Source organism: Typha angustifolia, chromosome 14 (assembly GCF_048772165.1).
Source record: "Typha angustifolia cultivar Huaian chromosome 14, ASM4877216v1, whole genome shotgun sequence".
Lineage (NCBI taxonomy): Eukaryota > Viridiplantae > Streptophyta > Magnoliopsida > Poales > Typhaceae > Typha > Typha angustifolia.
Window position 1 is genome coordinate 9,534,348 of NC_133252.1, and position 19,211 is coordinate 9,553,558.

At 33.8% G+C, this 19,211-nt stretch overlaps 1 protein-coding gene across 1 annotated transcript; it reads right to left on the minus strand.

The window, feature by feature from the left end:
• Window positions 1-50: 50 nt before the first annotated feature.
• On the minus strand, window positions 51-1,714 carry LOC140775626 (transcription factor MYB61-like). Its single transcript, XM_073119007.1, has 3 exons — window positions 1,429-1,714; window positions 1,175-1,304; window positions 51-1,080 (listed from the first exon to the last, which is right to left on the minus strand). The coding sequence occupies exons 1-3, from the start codon at window positions 1,559-1,561 to the stop codon at window positions 51-53; spliced, it is 1,293 nt and encodes a 430-aa protein (XP_072975108.1). The 5' UTR covers window positions 1,562-1,714.
• Between the last annotated feature and the right edge of the window lie 17,497 nt (window positions 1,715-19,211).

Sequence of the window (19,211 nt, forward strand, 5' to 3'; positions counted from 1 at the left end):
TGTATGAATTGAGAGGTTCCGAAACAAATCGTAACTGTATCGAATTATAGCTAAATCTGTTCAAAGGATGCAGAAACTCTGTGGAACTCCTTACCATACATATCAGAAGGTTGAAGCTGCTGATTCTGGTGCCAGGTGCTCAAACCATTTAATGAGAATTGAGACTCTTCTCTGCTGCCTCCATATAGCCCCTGGCTTTGGCTATGGATCGCCGCGGCGGATGACGGGATGATGCCGTTGAGGTACTCGGACCATTTGAGGTCCTCTGGCTCTCCTTCGAGATGGACTTGAGATTCTTTGCTTGGTACCAGGTCTGACCATGGAAAGATGCCACTGTCATAGAGAGAGCCACTGCTCTGCAACTCAATGACACTGCTGCTGTTCCCACTGCTTGCACTGTTGTTACAAGAGCTACCTGCGAGCAGATACTGCAGGTCTGGCAGAGCTTTGTCTGGTGGAAGATTCATCATGGACTTCAGCGCAGTTGCGGTCGAGAGGATTGAGCTCGAGAGCGATGGAGCAATAGATGGGATTGTGTTGCAACTGAATTCAGGATTGGCGTCAAATATCCTGCAATTTTGGTTGAACCAAGGAGGTAGACTCTGGTTCATTGATAGCTCGAAGGAGGACGCCGTCTGATTGCCGACGCAGTCGGGACTATAATTCGAGTTCTGGAGAGGAAAGTAGCTGACTGAATTCGATGCCTGGCAGCTGGAGGAGCTCCCGTGGGTTGTCACAAACCTTTCAAGGAAGAATTCTTTTGTCGGCGCGATAGAATTGTTCAAGCTTGGCTTCTCCATCTTGGTCCTGCCCTCTGTGGACATCAATGGCGGAGTCGTCTCGGAGACCATCGAGTTTAGGTTGGCGATGGTCGGCGCGAGGTGCTTCAATTCGCTGGAGCCTGAGGTCTTGTCACTGTTTGTGGGGGCTTTGCCTGCTTCTCCTTCAATCTCGGCGAGTGGCTTGTGGGTGTTTGGGTCAATGCCTCGCTGCCTTAGCTTCTTCTTGATGCAGGAATTCCACAGGTTCTTAATCTCATTATCTGTCCTTCCCGGCAATTGTGCAGCAATCTGAGACCACCTGAGAAGGAAAAATTTAAGAACTATATCACCTCTTACTAAAAACTAAGCTTCAAATGCATTTGAAGTGGGCAAATTTTGTGGAATTCAGCTACCTGTTGCCCAGTACTGCATGGAGTTCAATGATGAGGTTCTCCTCCTGCTGCGAGAACGACCCTCGCTTCAAATCTGGGCGAAGATAGTTAATCCATCTCAACCTGCAGCTCTTCCCACACCTCTGAAGACCTGAAACCCGTTGGATAACAGAATCAGGAACTAGGGGAGATGCGATAAGAAATTATCAAAAACGATGTTGCTTTCTTCAACTAGAGATTATCTTTCTTTGTACATCCTTGTACAGTAGAATTACCTGCTAGCTTTGGAACAGAGCTCCAACACCCATGGCCATACTTGGTGATGTGCTTCAGGAGCTTCTCATCCTCCTCCGGAGACCAAAGACCTTTCCTCAGCTTCTGCTTGTAGCAGCAAGAGTGCCTCCCCATTTGGCGCGCCAACCCCGGAGTGCAATGCTGCAGTTTCCGGTATCGAATTCGCCGAATTACTCGGTTGGAGGAGGCAATATAATGAAGGCAGGAGCTTGTTTTTGTTGGCCTGAGGTGAGTGGTGGAAATGTATAGCAAGGGGATTGTAGGAGGCTGAGGTCAGTGGAGAGGAAGAGGAAGAGGAGGAGGAGGAGGAGGAGGAGGAGGAGGAGGAGGAGGAGAATTGAGCTATTGATATGGGGCTGAGCTACAAAAAGGAGACCAACCTCACAGTCATATAGGTGTGATTGGATTTTGGTCTTCTTTAATCTTTAATCTTTTTTATTTTTTATCGTCAAGTTTTCCTCCTCCTGCTGTCTTGAGGTGGGGATGAGGGATTAATTATGAAAGTTGAATGTCTTATACAGCTCTGGGAGTTAGTGTTTGCTGCTCTGATTGTGAGACAATCATTGAGACTAATCTAATGGAGGTTATGGTTAGAGAGTGGGATTAATCCCATTGTCTTCAAGAGAAAAAGACCAAACCACAGTAAAAGAAGAAGAAGAAAAGTCCAATTCATCTTTGAAGGGCAATGCCATGCCTCCCAATGAGTTCTGTATGTATTGGACTTGGACTTCAAGCTATCTAATCCTTTGCCTGCCACAGTCTATGACCAATACACCCATACTGGAAGGACCACTTGTTTTTTTCTGGAAAGGAGTTAGAAAAAAAAAAAGAGGTTCCTTTCATGCCATGGTGGGCATTCCCCTTCTCAAGCAGAGTAGTTCACCAGAATAGTATAACTACTACTACTACTACTACTACTACTACTACTACTACTAGAATACTGTCACTTTTCTCCTTCTTGTAAAGGTACAGAAGGCACCAACAAAGAAATAACCCCCTGTGCCCATTTAAATTCCTAGATAATCTTTGTGTCAGAGGGAACAGGAACCTATTTGCTTTTTGGGCAGATCTCCTCTACCATGATAAGTTTAGAAAGTTCTATCATTTGAGTGGAAAGAACAAATCATCCATGCAGCCTTCTCTCTTCTCTCTTTTAATATATCATAACTTTTGTATAATTATAAATTAGACAAAGAAACTAAGTTACACAGCTGTGCCAATTATTCTAAGAAACAATATCAGAATAGTCCCAAAACATGCACAAGCTCTCTGGTGAATTGATAAGATTCGAGGTGATTAAAACTCCTCATTCCTCTCTCTTCCCAACAAATTAATGAGAGTTTTCTCAGACAACAATATCCACCAGATCAGCAGAAGAGAGAGAGAAAGAGAGAGAGAGAGGAGGGGATAGAATAATCAATCTAGAGAGGTGGAGAAGTATCTTTGTAATTAAACCCATTTGGCATCAATGATTAGACTCCATGTGATCTCCTAAGCAATTGTGGATTAAACTAATGAGGGGGTGGAAAACCATCACCAATGAGGCACTCATATGGATTAATTCACTCTGACCCACTTTTTATTTATTTCTTCTTCTTCTTCTTCTTTCTTCTTTCTTCTTTCTTCTTGGGTGATTTCTATAGCAGTGGGGCCCTCCTTTGAAAAAGCCATTAGCTTTCAACACTCCATATCCTTGCTGTTTCCAGCTTATTTGAGGGACCCCCCCCCCCCCCCAAACAATTAGTGTCCATAAACCCATGACAAAAGATATCAAAATGAAACTCTCCCCTCCTTCACTCCCATTTTAACAAATAGTACCAAATATTCTCATGCCACAAGGACAAGAAGCAAAACAAAATAAAACCAAATGCACCATAAAAATTCTAATAGCAAACAGCTCTCACTTCAAAATAGTTTTGTCTTTGGCATGTCAGCCGCCACTTCACGCAATCCAAAAAATTTCCCCAATTCTTAAATCTATCTCTTTTTCTTAACCATTTGCAACCCAAATCCAACCTAATTATTAACACTTGGATATGTTTTTCTTTTTTATTTTATTTTTTAAAAAAGAGTTGGGATTTTTTTTTTAATACAGTAATGGCATGAATTGGGGATGTAACCAGGGTGATTTAGCTATGGAAATTATGATTAGTTGGTGAAAGAATCATCCTCTAGACTGCAATACCGACAAAGATAAGATGCTTCTAACTAATCTCACAAATTGTACGGCCTAAAAAAGCTTACAAATATGCTAGGTTAAAAGAGTAGCCCCTACGGCCAATGATTGACCGTTAAAAAGAAGTAGACCTTGACAAAAACATCGGCTGACAGCTTAATAACACATACCTCTGTACACCTGGAGGCCACCTAAGAATTATTAGCACCTGAAAAATAATTAGTATATATATATATTTTTGTAGTTTACTTTTCTGTCATATCAGATGTCAACGTATTTCTAATGAACTGAGAGCGAGTCAAACTATCGATCTCTTGACAGAAGCCAAGCAACTAAACAATATTTTTTTTCTTAAGATAAGCGAGACTTAAATAGTTTCTAATTAAACCGATGCCGTTAATATTTGAATCCAAGTATACTTATTTACTATGAATTATTTTAACCTTCTATGCACTACCCTAAATTAAGCTTAGCTATCTCTAACTAGGAGGATACTTGGCAATCTTAGAGTATACGTGTCATGCATGTATATGTACATGTACATGTATGTATATATGTGTGTATGTGTGAATCCAAATACCTAGTTTGCATTGATGTCATTTTCTATCTTCACATGCATGACATGACTTGTGGACTATATACATCGTACGTCTCTCCGAAGAAACGGCGTGGATAATTTATTAAATAAGGATTTAGTTGGCATTTTCCCCTTCCTTAACATAATCTAAATAATTACCTTCGTTCATATATACTTATCCCCCTAATCATATTGGACACTCATCACAATCTATATATATAACAAAAAAAGTTTAATTAATGTGTAGAACCATAGAGAAATGTTAAACATAAATAAATTACAGTGTATATGATTTTTATAGTACTTTATAATTTTGTATGAAATATATTTCTTGATACACATCAACTTTATAACCTGTTTGCATAAAAATAAATTTCAAACATAAACAATTTAATAAGAAAAAAAAGGACATGAGATGATGAGAGGAAGGTTGTCAAGGAGTTATCTACGGCCATGATCAGTCCACAAAAGATAAAATAAGATGCCTACAGCTTACCAAAGTTTCTTCTCCATATATATATATGCATGCATGCATGTATGTTGCATTGGCAGCAACAAAAGATCAAATATATATACATATTTCTATTTCGTTTTCATCTCCCTTTCTATCCTAGTCCACAAGCTTGGTTAACGAAACAAGCACAACTAACATTGAATCCTGTCATTGTACCAAGCAAAGGTGTGAGCAAAGGACTATCTCTTCCATTGTCATACAAGTGAAAATGCCATTCCACCAAAGTTTTGGTTTATTTTCCAAGAAGATTTAAGCATAGTATACATCAAGCTTTTCGAGGATGCATGATACTCTTTGGATATTCTCCACGTACGTACAACGCTACATGTAAAGCTCATGAACTTTTAGTTGGAATCAAATGCATGCTTGTGGAGGAAGAGAAGCATGCGTGTGAGATCATTTTCCATTGCAAGTACCAATGTTTAGTGTCTGGTGGATAGTTACTCATGTCAAGCTAAAGGATATGAAGTGATGGGTATGTCTTAGCCTTGCATGCATATGGGGTAAGGTGGCATATATGTATATATATATATATAACCTTAGTGTGATAAATATTAATTTGACAATCTAATTTTAGGAGTTAATTAACAAGTTGGTCAAATAATATATGTATAATATCAATTTTATCCCTTCACAAATTTAGTGATAGCGTTGATGTGATGAAATTCGTTGTCGCTAGACATCTCTTGCAAAAGTCATTTTTGAAGGCGACTCCAAACCATTAACATTGCGGTCTACCAGTTTGAAGAAACTTTGTGGTGTATCAAGAACATTATTTTTTTGATGCAGAGAACTGATATCTCATTTTAATCTCTGTACTTTGATGCATGCTTATAGAAATTGTAATAAGATAGATTGTGATCGGGCGTCTCATAGGGGGGTTAATCTTCTCCCTCCTCCCGATCTAGATTACATCATTCTTTTTAACCTTTCGGAAATTGATATAACTTTGTTAGATTAATAAGTCTTTCTTTTAACTAAACTTTTTTTTAATTACTTCGGCAACACAAAAACCAACATAGTGGAAAGTAATGGTGTAACTCTACATTAGCATATTTACTTGAAGTCAGCTAGTTATATATTATCATTATTATTATATCCACTCAAATATTATTATTACCACCATTATCCACCTTAGTTGCTCTTTAAATGAATTTAAAAAGGCATGACAAGTTGCCAAGAAGAACTAAACTAATTAAAACTTGAATATTTTCGTGATATATACATTGATACCCTATCTTGTAATGTCTTGTAGCCCTTAAAGAAAATGCTTTAAATATTGTGAAGCTGAGAAGGGCAAATATTCCATGCAAGGTGTGCATGGAATCAAGACAGCCGAGCATTCCGAGGCATCTCAATTTAACAAGTCTTAGACTGTTCCATTTGTCTCCTTGTACTTATATTTATGACCCTCTCTCTTGACTTTAGTGATGTATATATATATATATATATATATTTCCATGCAAAAAGATATTTATATAGACCTAATGATATGATTGCACATGGCTTGTTATAAAGTCAGACACAAAATATAAGTTTTAATTCACATATTATTGTGCTAAAAATGATGATTAATTAGTACGTATAGATATAGTTATCTATATGCCATTATCTTTCACGATCTTATATATAAGGAACGTGGGCTTCTTAACGTTAGCTAATCGATCACTAAACAACTATAGATAGAAAAGAAGAAGCTTCCATCACCTGTAGCATTAGACTTGCAATACAAGTAGAGCAATTAATCACTAGTATTAGTTAACTCGCGTTTGGTTTGTATATTTAGGGAATTGCTTTGCTGCACAAAGTAATAGTATTTGGTTAAGCAACTAATTAATGGTGATGGTGGCAAGACAGTGCATTGAATTGACCTTGACAAAATATTAGTGTTGGGTATTGAGTTTTTTATCAATGTAATTTTCTTTACTAAACAATATATTAAAATAAGTAAGTAAGTCTCAAACTTATTTATATACCATGTGGATGTCAAATGAGATGATGGACATAAGTTCTTAAAAAATTAATATGAAAAGTTATTATTTCAGCCAGCAATTTTATTTAATATAAATTAATAAAAGACTATTATATATATATATATATATATATATTTCTAAATTGTTAGGTGCTCTATCTTTCACCCTCTAGTTTGTAAAGGATAACAAATGATGACTCATTGAATAAAATTGTTATTTTGAAAATGATTCTATTTCATATATCTATGTGGCCCTCATGTAAACTATAGTAACCTAGTGATGTAAATAAATTTGTAAGCCACTTAAATTTGGAGTAAGATTTTTTGTGTGTGCAGATCTATATTAATTTTTGGAGCCACAAAACATCAATCAAGAGTCTTATCAGCATCCCTCATTAGTTAGATTCCAAGTGAGCCCAAAACTTATCTTCAAAGTTGGAAATAATGGAAGGAATTTATATTGATAATCATATATATATATATATGATATACATTATTTTCATATCAATAAGTCTATTATCTAATAATTTTAGAGGTCATGCATTCTTCCCTTTATTTTCCATTAGGGTTTTTGTATTTTTACTCTTATGAATTCAGTGATTTATTTATATATCTCTCTAAAGTTAAAATTTGTATAAAAAAAATTTGATTTCGAAATACGTACCACTAAAAGAAACCTTTTATTTTTATACAAATATTTATTTCAATCCTTTAACACTAAAACGATAAAAGTATATTCACCTTCTTTATATACATTACTTATTTCGATTGTATTAGTATGATGAGTTACACATCTTATTATCCGTCTCATTAATAGTCAATATAATTTTTAGACAATTATGAAACTTATCCTAGTTGGGTACATTGGAGAGAAGAATAATAAATTAAGTGATAGGAGAAGTTTAATTATAGGGTTAAAAGAAAATAAATATATAAAAAATTTCAAATTGATATACACAAGTGATGGCTCTAAACAGAAGAGGATCTTGTCCTTATGGATTGAATGGGTCCAATTGGGAATTGTCACAGGAGAAGATTCGCCTATTCAGAAGACCACCCATAAAGGATTGATTATGTCCACCTCCATATCAAAGTACAAAACGTTGGCAAGCAAGAATAAAGTGCACCACCACCAATAATTAAGGCCTAAGGGGCCACCTCCATTACCCTTATGTGGTGGGTATCCCCCCCCACCCATAGGACCCCCCTCCCCTCACCTCCCCTCCCTTCTTCTCCCCCTAACCATAAAGAAACCTCAGACCTTTATCATTCAACTCTCACAGGATCTCCCCCACCCTAACAAAGACTAGCAGTGATAAAGACTCTCTTAGTTTAAAACTAATTCAATGAATAGGTTTTCATCTTAGGTTTTTAAGGTAACGGACTAACGCTAGAGTATCGGATACTATGTTTGATAACCAGTTCGATCTAAAAGCTTAACTTGTTAGGTGAAATATATTATCTCATGATTTGCGAACGATAGCGGAATGAGTTAAATCTTGAGAGATAAATTTATATTTTTTTTGATAATCTCGATGTTTAGGATATGATACTCCAGAGTTGATATGAACAAGTCAGCATCTACCAACAGCAGCATTATTTTTAGGTACGTCCGGATAATTAAATGCTTGCTTTTGTTAGTTGAGAGAGATAAAAAGGCTAAAATTGTGATCATTAGTCCTCTAGTGCTAGTTAATAAGAACCTCTATTCAGTTAGACATTGCATGTGATACGAAGAAATGATTTGATCTCTAATCCCATCAATCAATTAACGTGTAATATATATATATATATATTTATGGTTTGCAAATAGTATATTATCCATTACATTGGTAATTAATTTATATATATTGCATAATAAATAATCTATCTTATTGGATACGATCATTACTAATATTTCCAATTAGAGAGTTAATTAATCTCGAGGTAGCTTGACTTAAGTATGACCTGGGCCTAAGCTTATATATATATATACGCAGGACTTCTTCTTTGGAATTTTATAGAGGGAAAAAAACAAACGACTTCTAGTACGTGTCTTTATATGGCTCCTTAGTATTAAAAATGAATAATAAACTAATTTATTATTTAATAGTTGATCATAGAGGAGGAGATAAAAGTTGATAAGAGTAAATAATAAACATAGAATAGGAAGAGGAGCCAAACATCCAACCACACGTGATCTTCTCTCCTCTTCTTTAGCCGCCACGTTGTGTTTAAAAGAAGAGGAAAAGAAAAGGGGAAGAGAGATTAATCTGTGTCATTAAATATATATTTTAATTTTAATTTTTAATCCTGACAGCTGTTGGAAACGCGATTGACGTGATCCGAAAGCAACACCAACCCTCTTTCCTGCGCCCACGTGGCGCGGGGGAGCCGGGGAGGGGAGGACTGTCGCTGTTAAAGTCAACGCCGCCGACAGCGCCACGTCCGACGGTGGGGCCCGCGGCGCACCGATGCTCGCCCTTGTCGCGAGGCGGCGAGTTGTCGGTCGGCGCCGGATCTGTGGAGCCGCGGGAACAGGCCGTTGTTTATCCTGTCCTCCTACTTCCTGAGCCGTCCGATTTTATGGCGTGCGCGCGAATCTCGTTGCGCGGTTCATTTATTTTACATTCTGAACCCTGCACTACCCATTATTTTCACATATCAGACGAAGACTCTTATTAAAAATTAACGTAGTCGTATGGAAACATTCACAATTACCTACTTAATTAATTAATTAATTAGCCCCTAAAATAATAACGTGATTAGGCTGATAGATACTAGAACAGAAGGTGGAATTTCATTTCATTAATCACAATCATCCTTTTGGAAGCTTAATACATCGACAGTGATATTTAGTCCAAATCAGGACGGTTATGAAAGGAGAGAAGAAGCAAGATATATAAAGAGAGACCAAATCTAATAACATAACTATCACCATTAATCGAATCGAGTAATTAGGAATCATCGTTAAATACTTTCTTTTATTTTTTCTGGGTTTAATGACCGTTTAAAGTGATATAATATCTACGTCGTATTTTTATTATTAGTGATATAATTAAATTAGAAGACAACATTCATGAAAAGCACAATTGAGAAGATAGATAGATTAATTATACATGGAAGTAACCCATTAGTTTCTTTCTAGACAAAGAGATGGATTGGGTAGTCAATTCATATGCAACAAAGAGAAAGAAACAAGGGGGGGGGGGGGGGGGGGTTCAACCTTTTCCTTGATGCAAATTAATAATGTGGGTGGAGGCCAAAAGTCATAATGGTAATTGACAAAAGTGAAGAAAAACAAACTGATATGCAAAGATCTCAAAGCATTACCCACCCCCAATTGAGTTTTGATTTGTACCAACCAACTTTAGTAACTAAGGTTGGGTATGTGTTGTATCAATTCTAATCCTAAATAAATTATATGTTTAGTATATTAATACAAAATTTGATAGAAAATCTAGATGCCCATATACATATATATAATGATATATGTAGAGAGAGAGAGTTAATTAGATGATAAAAAGAAAATTGAGTTGAGAGTTGTCATCTTAGAAAGCAATTCAACATTTTGATCTACTGTTTGCTGAGAGGAAAACCACTATCACCAAATCACATCATCTTCACAAGACCTTCAAATTCGTACAAATTAAGAAGGTTCTTGGTGGTCCCAAATTTATCCACTCATTCGTGTCATCCAATAATATTCCAAAGTATCATTATGGCTAATGATAAGGAGAGTAGCCAAATAATAGTACATTGGGGGGGGGGGGTTAATCACACCTTGGCCTCCCTAAAATATTGGGATTTTGCCAATGAGATAGTGGTTTTAGGAGGCTCCTAATATTCTAGACTCTAATTCATTTTTTTTATAGAAAAGAAATCTATGGTTAATTTTTATGACATTTTAATACTCTCAACTATCTAATATCGAGTTGCGATATTGACGAAAAATATTAAATAACTATCTTTTCCTTAATTTTGCTCTTACTTAAAGCGTGCGATTATATGAATTTTCCTAATAAAAATAAAATTTTGAAAAATAACTCATAGAAGGAACATTTGAAATTTTTTATATAATTGAAGAGTTTAATAAACCATTAAAAAGAGCAGGGTTTGTGTTAAAATGATTTCTTTTATGAGTGAAAATATTTTTAGATTTTACTCTTAAGGTTAGTATTATTTTTTGACACCTATTAATTAAAAGTAGGGTGACAAATTTTAACTCCACGCGAATATGAAGGCTTTAAATGGATTTAGGTTTAATATAATTGAATTCTGGTAATAAATCAGTAGATTCATCTAATCTAATTATTAAACAAGTCGTATTCATGTTTATTACCTCAATCTTTTATGATTCGACCTGCAAACCAAACTATAATCTGAATAACCCATTTATTATCTGAATAACTCACACGAATAAGTATGTTTATAGTTCAAATAATTTATATATATTCAAATAATAACACTTTTATAGCATGTGCAGCTCATTTAATAAATTGGTTATGCTCGTGTTTGCATTAATCTAACTCGAACTTGACTAGATGAAAGTTTTAAAAGATTTAAGTTTAATATAATCAAATTAGATTATAAACACAATGATTTACCTAACTCGGTTATTAAAAGAGCTGTGTTTATGTTTATTATTTCAATCTAGTTATAACCTTATTTGCCAACTTGTTTATAACAACATATTCCAATTATGACCGGATTAACTAGTTTATCATTTAATAACTCATTTAATACATGAATAAATCAGTTTATAGTTTGAATGACTTATATAAATTCAAATAACTTGTATCACTTAATAACTCATTTATGACATATAAAACTCATTTAATAAATTTGTTATGTTCATGTTTACATCACCTTAACACGAATTAAACTAACCTAACCCGATTATCACTCCTACCTAAAGACTAGTAATTTAGTAAATGAAATGCTTAGATACCCTTAAAACATATATGAATAAAAAGACGATCAAACCCTAAAAAGGATTAAATGATAGTTCAGAGATCAAAGTGTAATTATCTCGACTCAATATTTATATTTGAACCACACCAATCAATCTATTTCAATGAACGCTCACCGGATTAATCGATCCCTAGATGCATGGATATAAAAGTCACGATCAAGATAAATGGAACAAAAAAGAAAAAAGAAAGAAAGAAGAAAGCAATTTCCTCATGCACATTCCCCATATGAAAGCAGCAGCATTTACACTAGAATTGGAGGACAAAGTTGAGCATCAAACTGGACCCAATCAAAGGCAATGGCCACCATCATGTCTTCGTCACAGCGCATGAACAAGTATTATTTCTTGTTGAAAACTGGAAGCATCTGAGTGTGTGCTACAAAAGCACAAATTAAAGCTCTGCATTCAGACAAGCAGATAGCAGAAGGAATGAGATCCAGAGAAGCCAAAATTGAGTTTTAAAGAATGGCAGAGATGGAAAGTTTTAGGTAAAAATTAAGTTTAGCACTGTAGGGATGTCTTCAGGCTGATCTCAAGTGGAGAGATCTTTGGATCTAAGAGCAACTTTGAGTAGACTAATGGTTGATGCTGCTGCTTTCAAAGCTTTAACTGGGCTAGGTCTGGCCCAGTTTGTTCTTGCTGAAGAAATTATTTGGGCCTTGCATGGCTGGATTTTATTATTATTATTATTATTATTATTATTATTATTATTTTTGGGGGTGTATAATTGGGCACTAAAAAACTTTTGAAATATTATAATTGTCATTATATTCTTTAATGCATCGTGCATCGTTTGCTTTAGGATTAATAATGTTAATTCTAGAATATATATATATATTTCTCTTTATTATTTCGAAAATTAGGTCTTCAATTTAAGAGTAACTATTTTTATATTCACTTATATTTTAATTTTTGATGTGATATAAAGTAAAGAAAAAGATAAAAAAAAATATATTTTTTATTTTTTATAAAATTATCATGAATACTTTTTAATTTGATATAAAGTAATTTGATGTGATAGATATCAAGGATAAATTAGTAATTGAGTTAGTATGTAGGATATGATGTAATTTTGATGAATAATATAATTATTCTAGAATGATATTATTACGATGTTTAACTAGAATAAGCAATTGTATTCTAAAATAAGAAGAAAATTATTCGTGAAGTGAGCGGGGGCTAAGATATCTTATATAATATTCCTAGCTTATTATGTTAAGTCACTGTGCTCACTTTTTTTTATTCTTCTAAATTAGAATTAGAATACAGATAGTGAACTTAATTACCATATCCATTAAATACAACAACGTATACGGAATAATTTGTGATATAATTACCGAAATATATAGGCCATGGGATAAAAAGAAATGCTAAAACTAGATTAGAGATTCATATAAAATTATAAATAAAAAATCTTTTATACCACTATTTTCATAATATCTTAAAATAAGATAGATATTGATTTAGATATTATTCTTCAACCCCTATTCTATACTCGATAGATACAGATACTAAGATAGATAGAAAAATGTCAATAAAACTCGGATATATAATCGGAACAAATCCAATCTACTTTCACCCCTTGGCCCTTGTTAATAATTTACTAGCATTGTTGAGAAGGAATGGAGGAAAGGAAGCAGAGGGCAAAAATGTCATTTAAAGTACTATCCCTAGGTTTTTGTACTATGTTAAGAGATGGGATAAGAAAAGTAGGATAACGTCGTTATCCACCAGCTATTCGCCTCAAAATTTGTGATGAAAAAAAACAACCCCATTAATTTGCGACTCTACCAGTCCAAGCACGAGTCAAACATTCCACGTGGACCGCGTTTCCCCCCAACCTACTCTGGTCAACGCACAGAAGACCGGTCAACCTTGCCTTCTTCCTTCCCATTTCCTTCATCCCTCCCATAAATTTCAAACCTTCTCCTAAGCTCCTCTATCCTCCCCCAGACGCTCTCGTAGTCCCGCATCGATATTCGCGCTCGGCCAATATATGGAGCTCCTCGTGGACGCGGCGGCGGCGGCGTGGGACGAGGAAGGGTGCACGACGCCGACGGCGGCGGAGCACCGGATCCCGGAGGCGGTCGCGTGCCCGCCGGCCCCGAGGAAGAAGGGGAGGAGAACGGGGCCGGTGGCGACACGTGGCAAGGAGTTCTTCCTCCCCCCGAATCTCGAGGTTGTCTTCGTCATCCACCGCCAGGACGTTCGAAAGGAGTAGAAGCCTAGAAGGGGATATAGATATATTATGGGTTCCTTTTCGTGTGTAATTAATTAAATCAATGCTATTCATTCTTGTGTTATAAAACTGTTATCTCTTTCATTTAGCAGTGAAAGCTAGTTCAAAAAGAAAGTGACTTCTTTTCATCTCCCCAAAAGAGTTTCACTTCTCTTACTTTCTTTCTTAAAAGAAAATAAAACCCAGAATCCAAATGGGCCAATCCATAGGCCAAAGTATCCACTTCTCCACCTCAATTATAAGAAAGCCCAAGCACATATTTGCAATAATCCACCACCTTTTCTTTAGAAGAGCTAGCTTAAGTTATTAAGTAATGTTTTAAAGAAGCTATAAGACTAGTTTATGACAAGACAAAGAGCAGGATGAAACCTTGAAGACTGACTTGTTATATGTATCTGAAAGATTAAATAAATTAATCTGCCCAAGTAGCTCCATTAAGCTGGCTCTTAACCTACCTATGAGGGCAAAAGGGAATCAATCAAAGATGAAAAAGATCCATCAATCATCAACAACGTAGTATTTCGACATATATGACTATATTAATATAATTTGGTGGTCATATATTATTCTATATTTCACTGCTAAAAGTTGGAGTTCACTACTTTACCACTTTACACATCAGTGTAGGATGAGAATTTCAACGTCCATCATTGATCAATCTTTGTTACCATGGAAAGCAAAAGCTAAAGAAAAGCTGGTACACTACAATGCCCAAGTGGCTCCTTTAGTAGTTATCATGCCCTCTTGGCATCCACTTCAGTATATTGGACTGATGTGATTAATAGATGATCACCTCAATTTTGCCACACTTTTATCTCTTCATCAAAATGTATACGAATGAAAACAAAAACCCTTTAAATCGATCTTCTTAGAGTCATTCAGAGTGGCGTGCCAAGACCAAACACTAGAGAAAATTGAGATCATATCTACATCTACCTATCTATATATGTATGTATATTTGAATCTATTATTAATTTAGAGCATTTGAGTGGCAAAGATGGATATGTGATTCTTTTTGTGCATGGGAGTACTAGGACCTTTAATTTCCTACCATTATATCATTTCATTTCACAAGATAAGGTTTTGAGAGGAACCCAATATGGGACCCTTGGATTTGCTAGTGGAAGAAAGAATGGGGAGCATGACATAACACATGTGCCTATGTACTCATGTACTCAATCCTCTTTCACCCTTTTAGCTTTTCATGCAAAGGTAGCCTTACCTTGCAATTGATCCTTTTTTTTTTTTTTTTTACAAGAAAAGGTTAATTACACTTTTCCTATGATCTATTACAATTTTTCATATATAATACCTATTAGAACTTTTTTTTTCTAATCATATGGATCTCATGACCTAAGAAACTTCTTCATTTGGAGAGTTCATATAGTTTATTTATTTTTTAGTTCAAGAGTTTAAATGGATAGTAAGAAAGTTTGGAAAGTGTATGTAAAAAATTGTGACAATTTAAGAGGATTAATTATAATTATCTAGAAAAATAACTCAGAAAAATGTTACATTGTTCTGTAATTCAAAAATCTACTCGTCAACTCAGAGTCAAACTCTATACAATTAATTTTTTTTTCTTTGTCATTTTTTTGCTCTATTAAACCATTATTTTGATCATCGATTTTAACAACAAGGTATCACGGAATTGTCTAGACCGTAAGTGGTCTTACTAATGATATCGCCTAGGCTATCTCTTAGATAGTTCAGAAGTATATTAGGTATTTATTCTCTCTTTTTAGGGTTTGCTTTACAAGTAGGCGTAATAACATCACTGCTTATACTTTTACTAGTCTAGTCATCTGAGATTGCGTTGGTACGGAATGGATTATCTCGCCTTTAGATTTTCTTTTTTCCTCAAAAGAAAAAAAGAAGAAAATATCTAGAGTGTGTTTTGATAGTTTTGTAGTAAGTACTCTTATCAAACTATACACTACAACTAGCAAAGCTTGTCAACATGTGAGTTGCTACAATGGAGTTACTATAACACATAGAGTAGAGCAATCTCGTCAAGTAAAAGAATTGGGTAAATTACAATTTATGTGATTGGCTAGATTTCAATCTAACTTATATATCTTAAAATTAAGCACTTAATCCCCATGCGACCGGTCGTTAATACAATATGAGAAAACTTAATTACCCCCACAAATATCCATAGAATTGCAAGGGTAATTTAGTCATTTTAAACTAGTTTCATATAATAGAAAATGGGAAAATTTATATATAACATCCCGTCTTTTAATAAAATTATGGTTTACACCATAAATTTTACTATTTATAAATCGAGCCTTATAATTTAGTGTATAGAAAATACCCTACTGTTAGATATGTTAGTTAAACTTAACTAAACCTCTGAATTAAGTTAACTATACTAAGAAAATTATAAAAATACCTTCAACCTAATTATACTAAGGGTGTTTTAGTCATTTTAGAAATAAATATATTTTAGTTATTTTAGAAATAAAATATCTCACGATGTTAGTTCAAATCTAACCCAATGGTATTTTCTGCACTTTTATGTTAAATCACGGGGCTCGATTTATAAATAGTAAAAATATAGAGCGTAAATCACAATTTTGTTAAAATGCATGGCGTGATATTTTTAGCACATATATATTAAATCATAGGGCTCGATTTATAAATAGTAAAAATATAGAGCGTAAACCACAATTTCGTTAAACCGCATGGTATGGTATTTTCTACACATATTTGTTAAATCACATGACTCAATTTATAAATAATAAAAATATAGAATATAAATCATAATTTCATTAAAAGTGTATGGTGTTATACACAAATTGCCTAGAAAACACGAGCTTTGTAAATTTTCTTTAGTAAATTGTGTAAGGTTTATGTAATCGACAAATGTCTACCATAAGTTAAATTCATAGGTTCATGTAATTGCAAACCTTATCAAACCTGGAAGATTTTGTGAGATTTGTTTAGAGAATTTTTTGACTTAAATTCTTAGGTTACAAAAATGCTACTTTTATTACTTCCAGGGAGACTTCTAGAGAGCAACAGACTTCTATCATATGGTTGTCTTATCCCAGTTATTAAAACTTGAATTCTTTATAGAAGAAATATCTGGCCTTAGCTAGTAGAATAAGTGCCTTTTTTTTAAAGAAAAAAATAAAATAAATTCAATCAAAAGTATGTCATTATCTCAAACTTTTTAACAAATTTCTTGATCAATATCTTCTTAAAAGCTATATAATTTAGCTAGTAGGACCATTTCTTTCAACAATGTTTTAATCAAAACTAACAACAATAGTTTAAGTTCATATTGACTACCAACCATCACTCACTCACTCACTCACTCACTCACTCACCAACTATTCCAAGATCTTGTGCTAACTGTAACATTTTGTCCTTGAGGAATATAAAATATAATACCACTATAAATATTTTGGGATTATATTTATATATTTAAGGGATCTAATTATTGGCCCCCTTTGTTACTATATGACCTCATTCCTCACTAACTAAAACATCAAGACAAATGAAGCCTCCCAAAAGAAGATTAGGTGGTTGTGATGTCCTTAAGATATGATAAAATAGCCTCCAAGAATCTTAGGTCTAGAGACTTCTTTATATGTATATATATAATGCCAATACTGATAAGGGAATCATACAGCAGAACAAACATTATAAAATAGCCTCCAAGAATCTTATCATTTTTCTTCCTTTTGTTTTATAAGTTTGTGGATACATAACTTTGGGAAGGAAAAATATAGAATGATCAATATTTTTAGCACTATATACCATTATAAATCTCTTAAAATTTGGTAAAGGATGTTCACTTGTGAAATAATTTTTGTCTTGATATAGCTATATATATGAGAGATCACATTGGTAGAAATTATTAGCGTGTAATAATTATATTTAATATGATTATAAAATTAAAATAATAGTTTAGTTAAAAATTAAAATACTTTTATAATGGATGAATCGGTAAAAAAAGATAGAAAAAAAAAGAGAAGAACGAGAGTTGTTCGAAAATAGTAATTGGATGAAAGAGAAGAGTAGAGAAAAATAGATATTAACTAGTATTGAGATAAATTGATATTTACTTACTATACTAGTATAATGAGATTTATACGACGAGTGAAGGAGACCAATTTTCGCATTGATATCTTTTAAATTCTATCAGTTTAGTTTATCTGTAAAAAGATAAAAGTACTGTTTACATATATTAATTTTAGTTAAATGTATCCACCTAAAACTGTAGAAAACTCTTTTTATTATATGTTCATTAATAGTAGCTAATAATAATAAGAATGTGACATTAGGAGTTGGTGAACTTTAGTAGCAATCATGGGAGCTGGTGAACATATATTTAACTTGTGAGTAAAACCTAAGGAAACATTTTGGGAAACTAACACTGCAGGATAGCATGATCTCATATCAGAATATGAAAGGAACACTTGAGGCCTGGGAGAAATTTGAAAAGAGAAACAAAAATAAACAAACATGAGATCAATAAATATGGATCTTAATCTTAATCTTAATAATGGCTTTGATCATTTTCTTTATACATGTATCTACCTAAACTTTCAGTTTAATATGAAAATCCGTCGTATTACATATTTATAGAGAACTAACCCTATTATTTCGACAAATAATTCAATACTGACTGATAAATGAGCTAATGTATTTTGATCATCCCTTCACCTTTTAAGAGTAAAATAATTTACTTATTTTCTTCTATATTATGGTTCCTTGTTAGTTAATCCTCTCCTCTCCACACCAAATAAAACAATGATCTTTTCTTTTTTTCAAAGGGTTACCCAAAGAAACTATTGCTTAATTTTGGGAGTTAGTAAAATGTCAATTTAGTCCTTGGTAGGTCTAAGAATATATGCTTATTTCAACAATGTATTGATGATAGTACTGAATCATTGCTCATTATTTTATAGGAACTATGCTCAAGTAAAGATAGAATTGCAAACTAAGGAGCTATTATTCATAACAAGACTAAATTGTACATGATGATATGAATAAATTTACATTTTCTTTTATAAATTATGGGCATATTGATAGGAAAAATCTAGCTATTAACCAAACTAGCCATTTTCCAAACTTCTTTTACTAAAATAAAACTACCCCTCTTTATTGTATGTAAGTTAAATGCTGAAATTATCAACATTTTTCTAAGAAGAGGTAATGCTACAAGTTCAATATCTTCATAAGTTTATTAGTGGCAACAAGAAAAAAAAACTAAAATAGATTTAGGTGAATATGTCAGCATTTTATTTAAATAATTCTAAATGAATTGTCGATAAGTTCAGCATTTTACATATATTAACTGCTGATAAGATTAACATTT

Bases quoted from the DNA above. Each gene is read 5' to 3' on its own strand.
- LOC140775626 (XM_073119007.1), bottom strand. From the start codon at position 1,561: ATGGGGAGGCACTCTTGCTGCTACAAGCAGAAGCTGAGGAAAGGTCTT. The intron at 1,305-1,428 runs GTAATTCTACTG...AACGGGTTTCAG, and splicing joins CTCTGTTCCAAAGCTAGCAG to GTCTTCAGAGGTGTGGGAAG. The intron at 1,081-1,174 runs GTAGCTGAATTC...TTTCCTTCTCAG, and splicing joins CATGCAGTACTGGGCAACAG to GTGGTCTCAGATTGCTGCAC.